Genomic DNA, 14,552 nt, shown 5'->3' on the forward strand with positions numbered 1-14,552 from the left:
CATAACAGTTGTACAATAAAAGCCCATTTTCTTAATTATTCAATTATACATAGCACTACGAAAGGGACCCATCACATAGGTTGCAAAAGTAGCATTATGTTCATTGCTTGTATCTGAAAGAGTGACAAACACTTGTTTTATTCGAAAGTAACTCCACACCAGTTGAATTATTCAAATATTTATTAACCAATGGCTAAATTGCAGGTCTGGATAGATGCAAGAAAACCATGTTAAGTGCACTACATTGCTTAACTACCAAAACAAAGAGGATAAATTCCCTGTCTTCTAAAGCATATATTAAAGAGAATATTAAAATTGTATTAGACCAAAAGGCAGAAGTTTCGAATTGCTAAATTGCAGGTATGAATAGATGTAAGAAAACCATGTTAAGTGCACTACGTTGCTTAACTACAAAAACAAAGAGGACAAATTCCCTGTCTTCTAAAGCATATATTAGAGAGAATATTAAAATTGTATTAGACCAAAAGGCAGAAGTTTCGCAGGAAAACAATAAGTTTTGTGATGTAATAATAGCTTTCGGCATTATGGTGTAATCCAGCCAACTTCATTTCCTATTTAAAACAGAACACACATAATTAGATAGAGGAAAGCGAACTATGTCGTTTCAATAATTTTCATTATTAAACACTAGCAACATGTGGATCCAGAAATTTTTTAAGAACCATAGTTACGCACGAAAAGCTCATACTCCACTAAATGACTTTTTATTTTGAACAGTTCATACTCCACTACGAGACATAGCAATGAGGTCACAAAAGATTAAAAGGGAAATCATATTCTATATAGATCTACCTCCACATGTGCCTCTTGCTACCAGGAGGTACGGCTCACTGCCAAGTATGGTGTATTATCATGCGCACTCAAGGCATTAATAGTGTATTGATTCAACATTGATCACACGTGGAACGTTAACATACGAATTGATATAGCCTGCTGTATTTCTCTGTAATTAAATGGGAAAATCTCTTCCAGTAGGATGGCATCTGATTCTGGTGTGTCTCTTATTCAGACACAGTATGATTCTAAGCGCATCCGAAGCAATAGAACTCTTGGTGTTGGTTTTTTGCTATCAACCCAGCCTTAAAAAAAGAATGAGATTGGATCCTGAGCTGAAACATTGTGTTGGTGTGCGTTCATGATTTTTTGCTTCAATCATGTCTCAAGCTCGCATATTACGAGCAGTTATATAGAGGGATTATGATAGAGAAAAGCAAAAATTCCAAATTTTATTTCTTTTACAATGTTTTAGGGATATTCGTTTTTTGATTTTGGTCGAATTTGAGCTCCTTTGAAATCCGGAATCAGATTAAGGAATTGCTAAATTGCAAGTATGAATAGATGTAAGAAAACCATGTTAAGCACACTACCTTGCTTCATTACCAAACAAAGAGGATAAATTCCCTGTCTTCTAAAACATATATTAATAAAGAGAAAATTAGAGTTGTATTAGACCAAAACGCAGAACTTGGGTAGGAAAACAATGAACTTTGTGATGTAATGACAGCTTTCGACGTTACGGTGTAATCCAGGCATCCAGCCAACTTCCTTTCCTATATAAAACAGAATACACTTAATTAGAATCAACGAAAACGAACCATGCCGTTCCAATAATGATCATTTTTAAACACTAGCAACATGTGGATCCAGCAATTTCTAGAACATTGTTAAAAAGAGAAGGTAACTAACCACAAAATCTTCATTGACACCGTACCAGCATTGCCGTCCAAAGAGAAAGCAGAAAGACACCTAATCGCTCCACACACAAAATAGGAACCAAATTAAGCAGATATGCAAAGCCCACTGCTCCACAGCAAGAGGAATTAACTCCTACTGAAGATTACTTTCTATAAAGGTACATATCCCATATGGACGTCATATGTGCAAAGCTTCTAGCTCCGAGTATAATGGCACATACGGCAGATACTGGGGATGAGAGTCATATCCAAGATTGCGTATCACACGGACTTGCTGACGATCCACATCATAGGAAATCAATGTGTTATCCCACCCCAGGGTGAAGAAGATCAAGTTACATTCCTGATGAATTGCAACCCACTTAAAGTCCAGTAAAAGATTAACTCTTCTCCATTGAAATACATATGAAACTCCTATGCAGTGCTTCAATATCCATTCTTGGCTGCCATAGTCCTTGAGAACATAAACCACCAGTCGAGTCCCTTCGTTGTCCTCCTCAAAATTGGCATAATGCAAGCAGCCCTGGGAACGCTGAATGAATCCATAACCCAGGCCAGCCTCATCATCCTCGCTGCCACCATCCACGTATTGTCCTCCATGTTTTCCCCTCCGTGTCCACCGCAACCACAGCAGGTTCCATGGTGACAAAGTGCAGGCAGCCATTAAGAAAGACAGACGCTGAGTGATAATCTTGGAAGCGAATCTCATCGCCCCATCCTATATCTTCAGTATAAAGTATAAACCCATCCTCTTGTTTCAGACGAATACACTCCCAGCCCAGTGACATAGTCCTCCTCCTCATCTTACAAGAACACGAAGACATGGAAGTGGGACGACTCAGCTGGGTCAAACCAACCGCGCGGTGCACACGCTGTCACCGGCTTGGATGGAGTTCGGCAGCGCAATCCATTTCTTGGTGGCCGGATTGCACACAACATAGCAGAAAGCATCCTGGCTGTCAAAGAGGCGGAAGAGGAGCAGGCCGTTGCAGCAGTCCAAGAGCACGATCTGTTGGTGTGTGGGTAGATAGTCGAAAGATGGGAAGATGAAAGGGCAGCCGCTGCGGTGGTCGATCGGGGTCCCGGATTAGGTTCCGCCAGGTTTTCGAGACACACTTGGCGCGGCCAACGGCCGGCCTTGACAGGGAGGCGAGAGATGATCTCGATGAAGAGGTCGCTGGTGAGGCTAGCCGCTGGGCAACTCCGTTTCTTGGTTCTTTTCCTCTTGTTCTGATGCTAGTTGTAAACTGACTCACAAGGTTAGACATTTCCTCTTGATTCTACTGATGATCTTGCACTTCAAATTTATTTCACGGCAAGAGTCTGTTCTGTAGGTCCTTCTAGAAAGTATGCAAGATTGTTCTTATTTTCTGAGAGGTGATTCATTTCATTCTCACCACATCATTAACATTCTGTTTGCAAGCATTGCCTTTATTACATATACGTTTGGCATCTCACTGGCAGGTCTCTGCACCAACATGGCCTGTCCGTATCGGCATGTGAAAACAAACTCGAGTGCTCCTGTTTGCGAAGACTTTTTGAAAGGGTATTGTGCAGTTGGTGATGAAATTTAATGATGTAACTCGAAATCTGTTAGTCTTATCTATTTTCTGCTCGCGCATCTTAAGCTTGAGTTCCAAAATTGCTTAGGTGATGCTTGTTCAGCCTTTTATCACTACACCTGATCAGAAGTAAATGTTTGTAAAATGTCCCTGACAGAATCATATAAAACTAAGTTTAGTACTCCCTCCGACCCATACCAAATATGGATGTACTTATGTTTAAAAAGCGTTTAGATACATGTAATATTGCGAAGTAATATGGGTCGGAGAGAGTAGTAGTTTGTTCTCAGTTTTGTTTCTGTGTAACAAGTAAATATTCTTAATCTGAAGTTCTTGGTAGGCATAATTTACTGCTTGATACAATAGGAGTTGCTTGATACAATAGGAGTGTTTCTGCTCCAAACTAGGGTTTGCAGATTTTCCGTTGCATCAACATGTCTTTTCAGCCTGGTTTGATACACAATTTGATGGTGTTTTTATTAGTTGAATATATTTGTGGTTGGAGTTGTCCTGTACTATATAAGCTTGTAGTGCAGTTAGTTAATATTCATGGTTTTGCATCAAAAGAGACCTCGCTCAGCTTCTGTGGGGATTCCACACTTTTCTAAGTTCTGAACTATGATCACTAATCTTTTCATGGTCTTGAAATGATGTCTGTCACAAGCAGTGTCATAAAAAACATAGCTATGTGTGCCCCAGCTTCGAGGCAACAGGAGAATGCCCACAAAAGTCTATATGTAAACTTCACCACCCCAAGAAAAAAGTCGCATCCAAGACAAGCAGACCAGGTATCCACCCAAACAGTAGTTGGGGCCGATATTTCGACACCAGTGTTGGCCGTGACCGAGAGACAGGGAAAGTTTCTTCAAACGAAGAAGAGGGACAAAGCCGCAGCATGTTTTCTCTGGTGGGGATTTCGTCGACTTCATGACCCTTGACGCTGTTGCCAACGCAGATGTTACAGCGGTTGATGCTTCAGACGATGTACAGATGATGGGATTGAACTCAGGATATTTCAGTTCGCAGGCTGATGACCTCATGCACTAATCAATCCTGTTCGGGCCATGAGAACAGCAAGTTTAACAGCCAATGGGACTGGACTGGGGAATTTTCGAGCTATCAAGGTGCAGTTAGAGTTTCCAATGCACTGCTTTGGATTGTGAGACCAGTTAAAGTTTCACAGCTGAGAGGGAACAGAAGTTTGTCCATGCAAACTGATAAGGTCGCCTAACCAAGCTGCTCAAGGGTTTGGCATATTCGATTGCTGCACCATCCTTTCAGGGCTACACAAGGTGCGGACTGATATTTTTTTCTGTCCTTTTTTCACTTGTTATTTCGACAGCTCACTTTCTCCAATCCTGTACAGGCTTCATATGTTGTGAGCAGGTAGTGAGAGCAACTCGCTGTATTACCTATGTAGTAATGTTTTTTACAGAGTTGAATGTAAAAAAAATGATCTTATGCATATGCTGTGGGAAGTTCATTTTGGTCCTGTGTGCCTTGTGCAGCTGTTTACTTAGAAGCTGATTTTGTATTCACCGTACTTCGAAGGTGTTTTATTATGCAGCTGTATTTGTGTTCACCATTTTGGAAGAGCGCTTTGAATTCTACATGCTGTAACGACGGAATTTTAGGTTCGACCAGTGCTAGTAGTCACGGCGTTGCAGTTGCCGGAGCACCTTGGCTGCTGCACGCTATTGGACGGCCCGGATTAAGGATGGAAAAGATTTGACGCTCTCCTTACCTTTCGTTCTTCCGTATTTGTGTATACTGTATTGTAAAGATCACTTGTGCGTGTTTGATTAGCTTGCAGATACATACATCAATTCACTATTACAAAAAAACAATAAATACATCAGTATGATCAGTTTGTGCGGGACACCTGGCAAGCTTGCAAAAGATATATAAAAAGGTACCTTGCTCTGAAGCATCACCCTTCGATGCCCTGTGGCATACTCGCAGTGGATTTTGAGATAATCTTGTTGATTGTGCAAGGAGATAGCTTGATCATGGCAAAACAATTCCGCGCTTCCGTATAACAAAGAACCAGGGACAATGCTCCGCCCTCGATTTGCACTGAAGCTGCATAGCCAAATTGTAGCACAAGCATTTTACAGCGCACTAGTGACGGATCTAAACATGGAAATTCAGATGTACCGATAAAACACTTTTATTTACAAAATTGGCACTCATACAGTTCACGTGTGCAATGCTTGTAGCACCAACATTTTGCAGCACAGACTTGACAGATGACAGATCTAGACATAGACGCTCCGACATGTCATATAGGTTTGCAGCAAAATTGACAACCCTCACGTGACCCAAGCTTTCATTTTGGCGGAATGCTATCACTGAAACTTCCGAGAATAGATTGTGAAAAGACATAGTACTCTGTATTAACTATTTTCTAAACTACAGGAATAAACAGATGTAAAGAAAATGGTAGGTAGGAAGTACTATATTTTTTAGTAGGAACTGTAGGGGATTTCCCTGCAGTAATTTAATAAATTAGAGAGTCAACTGTAACCTATTACATAAAGTTAATCCACATTTGCAAAATTCTACGACCTACTTTCTTAACTCTAAAAACTAAGTGCAACCTATCATGTACAAAATGTCTCTTCCCACCCTGGGCCTCTTTGATTCGAAGAATTCTCAAAACGCAGAAATAGGAAAAATGCAAAGTGGCATCTCATCTTGGATACTACAGGATTCAAATGATATTCGATTCTGCACAGGAGAGCATTGGATTCTTTCCAAAAGGCTGGAGTAGATGGAAATTTTCCTATGAGATCTAGTGCAAATAAATCCCAAGGAAAAAATTCCTATGGTCTGCAATTCTATGAACCAAATAATCCATGCAGGAAAATTTCTAGGAGGATTAGAATCCTCCAAAATTCCTTTCAAAGTCCTTCGAATCAAAGAGACCCTAAAAGTAGGCGTAGTTGTTTCAAAGATCTTGCCATTACATACTTTCCATATATTTCAGCAAGCAAGAAGGATTATCTCTGTAGAGAAAGTTACACACAACTGATTTCTTGCAGCTTGAATGATATCCGAAAGGTCCCCAACACCTGGCCATTGTATTTGCAAGTAATTCCACACCCTCACACTGAAGTGGCAAATGAAGAACAGTGCTGCCAGTCCTCAAGAGCACCAGTTTGATATGATACACAAGTGTTCGAATCAGGAACTTGAAAATGCCTTCTCAAGAGCATATCACTGCCACTGGCGTTGATGCAATCCGCCATCAGCAACCATGCAAATACTTATGCTTTAAACTACACTTGCTCTTCCAAATGCACTGAAAAGCCCTTGGTGCAGTATAAACCTTGAAAATCCAGTTATAGTACGCTATTGAAGCATACTTATTAGAGCCCCAAATATATTCCCAAGTATCATCCATTTCAGCATCAGGCGGAGCTTGCACGGATCCCTTTATCAGTTCCCATTCTTCATTAGCTTCCATAGTGAGAGGAAGATGAAAATTATCATAACTCTCCCGAGAATACAAACTGATAGAAGAGCACTGTTTTCTCCTTCACAAAAGAGTATATTCAACAATATATGTGAATAGTGAAAGAGATGAGCATCCCACACATCATGCCAGAACAGGGCTGTATCCCCAATTCCCCATGGGAAACTCTGCACTTGGGAAATGCACTAAAGTTATCAGACAATTTCATAGCATCCCTCCACTAGAAGGAACCATAAGACTTTGCCACGTGGGGAACTTCAGCTGTATAGTAGGCATCCCGTACCAAATCGACCCAAGGAACATCCTCTTTGTTGTATATCCGCTGGCACTTTATTGAAGTATAGCAAATGTGTGACATGCATAGCATATCACAAACAGCAGAGTAACCAACGTAAGATGCTGACTTGCACTGAAAGAATGATTCAAAGAACAGAAATAGATCGCATAAAGTTAGTACTGCATTGCTTATTCAAACTTTTTTTCATCTACCCAAAAGAATATCCACAAACAAAGTAGATGTCTTCGCAGTTTTCCAAAAAACATGGAAGATGCTTGCACTTACGAACTCTAAATAGAATACTCCCACGTTCCAACAAAAGATGTCGCAAGTTTGTCAAAATTTGGATGTATCTAGACATGACTTAATGTATAGATGCATTCAAATTTGGTCAAAGTTGAGACATCCTTTGTTGGACGGAGGGAGTATTAAATTTAAGCAGCATGGTAATAATTGATGACTTACCAATAATGATCACAATATCTCTTCTTAAATAAGCTTCCTCCGATCCTAAATTCTTGTCGTGGTTTTAGTTCGGATTGGAGGGAGTACTCCGTAGAACCATTGTACAACAGATTGACTTTTCCATCGTACAGGTAGCAGTTCTCTTGCCACAAATACATAAAACAAAACGTTGGCTCCATAATGAACCAGCATTATCCCCAAACAAGAAGCACACATCTGAGCACTAAGCACAGAAAACAGTAAGAAAATTAAGCAGACATGCCAAGCCAGCTGCTCCATAGCAAGAACAAAGTGACTTGTACTGAAGATCCGATTGTTATAGGCTCTAATTTCATATTGCTGTCAGATGTGCAGTTCCGGTAGCTCTGAGTACAATGGGATATAGGGCAGATACTGGGACTCAACGTCATGTCCAAGAATGCGGATCACATGGACTTGCTGACGGTCCATATCATAGGACATCAATGTGTTATCCCACCCTGCAATGAAGAAGATCAAGTTACACTCTGGATGAATTGACATCCACTTAAAGCTCCACATAAGGTCAACACTTGTTCTCCCTTGAAATATCGATGAAGCTTCAGCACTATGTTTCAGTTTCCATTCTTGGCTGCCATAGGCCTCAAGAACATAAACAACTAGTCGAAACCTAGCACCATGTCTCTCAAAATTGGCATAGTGCAAGCAGCCTTGGGACTGCTGAACGAAACCCAAATCCGGGAGTAGACGGTCGTCCTCAATATCACAAACAGGTATGATCCTCCATGTTTCCCCCTCTGTGTCCACCACAGCTATAGCAGGCACAAGGCTGACAAAATGCAGACTGCCGTTAAGAAAGACAGTCGCGGACTCTGGATCAAGAAAACTAATAGCATCAGCCCATCCAATCTGCTTATGAACCCATCCTCCTGTTTCAGAGGAATACACCTCCAATGCAACAACCATGTCCTCACTGCCTTCTTCCAAGAACTCGAACACATGGAAGTGGGACGACACTGCCGGATCAAAACCCAACCGCGCAACAGACATCTTGTCGGCCACGGCCAGGCCGGAGTCTGGCAACATGGCCCACTTCTTGGTGGTGGGGTTGCACACGACGTAGCGGGCAGCGCCCTGGGCCTGGAGGTGGCATAGGAGGAGGCCGTTGCAGCAGTCCAAGAGGACGATGCTTTCGTGCTTGGGCAAGAAGGCGAAAGAGGGCGAGATGACGGGCCGTCCTTTCCCCGAAATATTGATGAAGTGGAGAGCTGAAACCGGGAAACGCTCGCAGCAGAAGCTGCTGTGGAAGAAGCCGACCAGGGTGTGGGGGAACTTGCTGCGGTTGTCGGGGTGGGAGATGAGGTCGCGCCAGGCCCGTGAGACCCCTTTGGAGCGGCAAAGCGACTTGATGGGGAGGCGGGAGAGGATGTCGACGACGAGGTCTTCGGTAACGGGGAGGCCAGCCGCCATCTCCATTGAGCAAAAGAGGGGAAATCTGAGGGATGCAAATGGAGGAGATGTCAAAGCGACAGTGAAGGAGAAGGTTGCGACGACGAATGTTGCTGCTGCTACTTCGCTTACCTGACCCGAGCTTCCAACGAGGGCGGCGGCGATCGATAGGAGGAACGTAGCGGTGGCATTGGCGGCGCTATCCAGCAAGGGAGGGATTGAGAGATGAAGAGCTGCGGGATTGGGGATCTTTCGATGATTTTCAACTGGGCGACGCAGGCCTGCCTATACGCCCAGCCCAGCCCAAGGTTCAACTCGTCAGGGAGCATTTTCGTGGTGGGCTGCGGGGCAGTGTCTCTAGGCCTTTTCTTTTTTTCTTTGACGGTTTTGAGCACCTAATTGTTCCTCGTTTATCATATAAATGGAAGCAATAAAGATCATCTTTGATCACGAACGATGCGAAGCAAATGGGAAAGATAGATTAGCTCGGCTAGAAACATCTTTTGAAGCTGGTCGCTATGTCTGGTTACCCACCAGCCAATATTTGTATCTCTGTGAACCTTTACAGCTAATAAAGCTTCGGCCGTTTTCACTCAAAAACAAAAATATAAATGAAAGCAATAAGTAAAAAGTGAGGAAAAAAAACTAGTTGGTATTTCCCCGAGACGTCAAGTGTCTTCGGCGGCGGTGGCATCATGCCGGCGTTGCCATCTTAGCCGCCGATGGAGCCCCAATGGCAGATGGCCAACGAGCTTCCTGGCGAGTGGCGGCCGGACGGCCTTCTCAGTGTGCTTTTGTGACTTTTAGAGAATAGCGATAGTTTTTAGGGATTGGTACATTTTAGAGATGCTACCGAAGATACTCTAAGGATCGTTACTAATAGCAAAAGCTGAATTTGCGATTCCCATATGATATTTTGTACGTGTTCATTTCGCTTAGAGAACAAAAAATTTACATGCTCATTTGATTTTACTGCCAACACATCCCTATGATAGATTATTGATACCACACTTTTGTGTTTGAGTTAGCTATAGATAACCATTGTTAGAGTATCGTTGAAAAAATAATAACATCAGCCATACAAAAACATGTATTGCATTAGTAGTTTAGTATAACAAGAGCGGATTTTACTAAAAAAAATAATACTCCCTCCGATCATAAATTGTTGTCGAAATATTACATGTATATAGACGCCTTTTAGAAATAGATATATTCATATTTGGACAAATTTGAGTTAAGAATTTAGGATCAGAGGGAGTAACATCTTCTAAAATAGGGTCAAGAGGTACCACTTGACCTATTTTGCAAGATGTTGTACTCCCTCCGTTCAACAAAAGATGTATCAAGTTTGTCAAAATTTGGATGTATCTAGACATGACTTGGTGTATAGATTCATTTAAATTTGGTCAAAGTTGAGACATCTTTTGTTGGACGAAGGAAGTACTAAATTGGTCGTGCAATACAAGATGTTTTATGGCACGTGTTATGACCTCATAAAAAACGAAAAAGATTATTTTCCTGACAACATAGTGGATCATGTCAAGTGGATGGCCGTTACAGTTAAGCTCTCTCCCAATGCTTTAAAGTAAACTGTGTACTGTATTAGATATATTTTATACATGAGTGAATTTTATTTTTTATCCTTTAGTATTACTTTTATGACACAATCTATCCTATTAACAAAATGTCTATAAACCTGTGACACAAATTACTCTATCTAGTGTTTTTACCAATTTCCTCTGCCTATGTCTTCACCATCTTCCACGCCGCCATTATTGGACTTACTATACTTATAGCCGAAATCTGTAAGGTTGATTACAAGTAACTTAAAACGCGGTCAGCCATATATTTTTGAGATCTTAAAGAGTACGCGTATAAAATGCACTTTGCTACAAAGAAATCATGGCTGCTGACTGCTGAGTCAGTGCCTGATCAGCTGCTAAACAAAGGGAGGATAAGAGGAGCACCTCAGCCTGATCTGTCAAGTTCCTTGCACATGAATCCACTCTCTCCACAGATCCAACAACAAGGAATCCACTGCCTGAAGGGACCAATGGACCTATGCGCGTTGCCCATGTGAGTTCACTCGGGGGCTTTTCTCGTGCCGTTGCAACAATGCTAGCAGACTAAAAAAAAGGAAGCAAAACCATTCTCAGTGGCTCAATTATGCGTCATGCGTGTTGGCGTGCGTCTGCCGTTGGATTTGCTAATTGTGGAACGAATTAAGCAGGTCAGTGCTGGATGACAACAAAATAGAAGGACATGGTTGAATCAGGTGGGTGATGATTGGATCATTAAACAATCACAATCATGCTAGTCAAAGCTATATATATGAATAGTTTTCAGCTAGGAATTTGCTTTTGGCCGCTAGCTATTTTGCGGGAAGATATCCTTGCCCTTTATGAATTAAGTACTTCCTCCGATCAATAACAAGTGTGAGAGATTTATACAAATTTGTACTAACTTACTACTAAATCTATTAAATTTGCGACACTTATTATGAATGGGAGGAAGTAACTCTTTCTAACTAGACTTCTAGCTAGGTACTAACCTGTTATACATGCTTATTTGAACAATAGAGAGATCAGACCGGTGTGATGATTAAGTGTTCTTTTTCTTAAGATTTTGTCTAAGTCTAACTGATACTGTATTATCATCATAGGATGGTTTGCAGATTTGGATACATCTCGTCACAACAAGATACCAGGTCCACCGTCGAGAAAAAAAAAAACAAGATAACAGGTCAGTGCATACATATTCAGATCATATATAATTAAAAGCAATGGATCTAATCACCGCCAAGGTCACCAGTCCAGACAAAAGAGAAGACGCCCCTAACTATAGTGTTGCGCACGAACAATATACAACATTGAGCATGCCGTAGTTGGAATTCTTTTGAAGAATATCAATAGCAACTTGCTCTGATCTCTTTCCTATTTTTCTTCTCGTATAACCAATTGCTTGCTTCTTGGCGTGTATACTTGGGGCTGTATGGTTCAAGCAAGCATGTTCATAGAAAGCGCCTTTCTGCCCGTGAATCCTGTGTGTCTCCAGCTCGAATCCCTTATCTTTTCGGCAAGGTGACAAAAGCGCAACAACCAAGCGCGAATGTGGTTGACACACAACCATGCAACAGCCATGCACCGATCAGAATCGGTCAGACTTCGGCAAGTGCATCACCGCACTTGCTCTCTTTTTCTTGAGTAGGAGTACGTACTGCACTTGCTCTTCGCTGAATATAATTGGCCGCTCTCTGTTATTTTTTTCCACTTTATTCCATCGATCTGCTCATAAATTAAGGTCATGTTTGCTTGGGACGCAGCTACCAGGGAAACAACTGGAGCTGGCAAGATTTGACAAAGATTATATCTGGACAACAAAATCATCCGGCAAGATTCTTTTGGGACCGCTGATAGCGTGCTGAACGTATAGTATGCTGAATATGTTGATCAAGTCCTGACGTGGTATGTTTTTGTAGGTTTGTAGCTTAGCACAAAACTTTTGTTTAGCACCTGTTTTTAGCGAAAGGAATTTTGTTTATTGTTAATGTAAAGTGATCATAAAAAACGAATTAATGCAGCCTCAATTTTGCAGAATACTCCCTTTCTCAATATACATGTCATATTATTAGATTTCACTAACAAAAGCGACCAAGATTAGCTTTATTATAATATCCTCACTCCTTTTCACAAAGGTTGGCGTATTTTGTTTCCTTAAGACAAGCTTTTGACCAAAATTACTTTATTAATATGTAAGTTATATGATATGAAATCATGATCATTAGCAAGAACTTTTAAAGACGAATCCATTGATATAAATTTCGTGTATGAAAAATGATGAGGGTACATATCCTCAAGTGTTTATATCCAACAGCAAGATATGCACGAGGGAGGAGAGGGAGGCAGGCGCACCAAAAGTGAAGATGAAGGATACAAGTTAGAAAAATGTCTTGTGTGCAAGGGGGAGCCAACGACAAGGATGATATGCACAGGATGCACCACAAGTCGTGTACGAATATGAGGCGCACTAGGACAGCCTACGACGAGTCCGACACGTCTAAGGAGCGCCTGAATCTGCGTGTCCATGTTTAAGTCTGAGTCGAATTCTAGTTTTAGTTTGAGTCGAATTCTAGTTTGTGTTTGAGTCGGAGTCTGTATTGAGTTTGGCTATTCCTCGTCTATATAAACAAGGGGTACGCCTAGGTTTAGGGTAGACCACGTTTTAGCTTATTTAGAACCTTTTGTTGAATTACTCCAAACATTCATCTGAAAGTATATAATTCCTTTTTGTTTCGATCAGGAATTTTACCTACACCATATTCGTTTCGATAGGGTGTTTTATCTACTGAAAGTTCGAACGTAATATGTCATTCCGCTGGGAATTGGAAAATTGTGAAACCGCTTGTGGTCGGACTACTGCGCAAGTGTGTGGTGTTGCGAATTTCCATTGGGTTGTAAGTTCGTCGTGCGGCGACGGGTGAACAGCCGGAAGATTTATAGAATCATACAAGTTATCCACGTTGCTCTCTGAGAAGATCGGGACACCCCTTATCAAAAAAACACATATCAATAGAATTTTCATCGGTCAAAGCCTCGTCTTAACAAAACAAAATACGCCAACCTTTGTGGAATGGAGGGAGTATGATTTATATTATACGAAACCACAATTATTAGGAAATTAATGATATAAGTTTTTATATGATAAAAACCACATATTAACTAATATTAGCAAAAAAAAACAGAACTTAATCAATTACACGTTCCTCATAGCATGAAAGTTCGCTAAACGAAAACAGATGCTCGGAATATACACGAGCCAGCTGTTCATTTTTGAGAAAAGTCCATTTTGAACCCTAAATTCGTAGAACTTGTATGAATCAAACCCTAACCTTCTAATCCCGAGTTTTAGCCCCTGACCTATCTAATCCCGGTCAATTTAAACCTTAGCCCGAAATTCCCTGTTTGGCTACGTCGGGATAATGATGTGTCTTAGGATCTGGTGAGTGTGCATTATATGTGGGTCCCGGCTACTTATTCTTATACGGTTATACCTGAAAAATCACCCGAAAAAATTACCCACAATTTTTTTTTAAAAAAACTGCTAGGCATCTGGTTAGGACATCGGCATTTTTCCCTCGAAGCGAGCCCTGCCGACCTGCCGAGCAGCGACCTGGACAGCAATAGCAGACCATACGCACAAGGAGTGCCTGTTCCGGCGAGCGGCGAGCCAAGCCGTCACCCCGCCTAAGAAATATATCAGAAGACCTTAGCCAACATAGTTAAAAATATATCAAAAGACGCTCTAAGAAAATTAGAAACGCTTATTCTCGTTAGTTATTTTGTAAAACAAATATTGAAATTAAAAAAATAAGAGATACAAGAGCATCATTTGGGTCCTTTCTCTAGTCTTAGCCAGCAATCCCGATGTTACGTCAACAAAATCAGTCCGCCAACACCATTTTCAGGATTAAGAGGCTTAATTGACCGGGATGAGCAAGGTCAGGGTCTAAAATTTAGGAATTCAAAGATTAAGGTCTGATTCAGACTTTGTCTAGAAGTTCAGGGTTGGAAATAGACTTTTCTCTTCATTTTTTATCATATTACAGAGACAGATCTAAAAATCTGTAT

General features: G+C 41.2%; 1 protein-coding gene and 1 pseudogene across 3 annotated transcripts; both read right to left on the reverse strand.

The window, feature by feature from the left end:
- Window positions 1-1,893: 1,893 nt before the first annotated feature.
- On the reverse strand, window positions 1,894-6,746 carry LOC100831562 (annotated as a pseudogene).
- On the reverse strand, window positions 5,739-9,269 carry LOC100832159 (putative F-box/kelch-repeat protein At4g22430). 3 transcript variants are annotated; one of them, XR_002965436.1, is made up of 3 exons: window positions 9,058-9,269; window positions 7,498-8,971; window positions 5,739-7,083 (listed from the first exon to the last, which is right to left on the reverse strand). XR_002965436.1 is itself a non-coding variant. In XM_024462137.1 (2 exons), the coding sequence occupies exons 1-2, from the start codon at window positions 9,252-9,254 to the stop codon at window positions 7,840-7,842; spliced, it is 1,329 nt and encodes a 442-aa protein (XP_024317905.1). In that variant the 5' UTR covers window positions 9,255-9,269; the 3' UTR covers window positions 7,494-7,839. The 3 variants fall into 3 exon arrangements, 1 of the variants encoding a protein (XP_024317905.1); XR_002965435.1 differs by having other exon boundaries at window positions 5,739-7,164; XM_024462137.1 differs by lacking the exon at window positions 5,739-7,083 and having other exon boundaries at window positions 7,494-8,971.
- Window positions 9,270-14,552: the final 5,283 nt, after the last annotated feature.

The sequence above is a fragment of the Brachypodium distachyon genome, chromosome 3 (genome assembly GCF_000005505.3).
Source record: "Brachypodium distachyon strain Bd21 chromosome 3, Brachypodium_distachyon_v3.0, whole genome shotgun sequence".
In the NCBI taxonomy this organism is placed as follows: Eukaryota; Viridiplantae; Streptophyta; class Magnoliopsida; order Poales; family Poaceae; genus Brachypodium; species Brachypodium distachyon.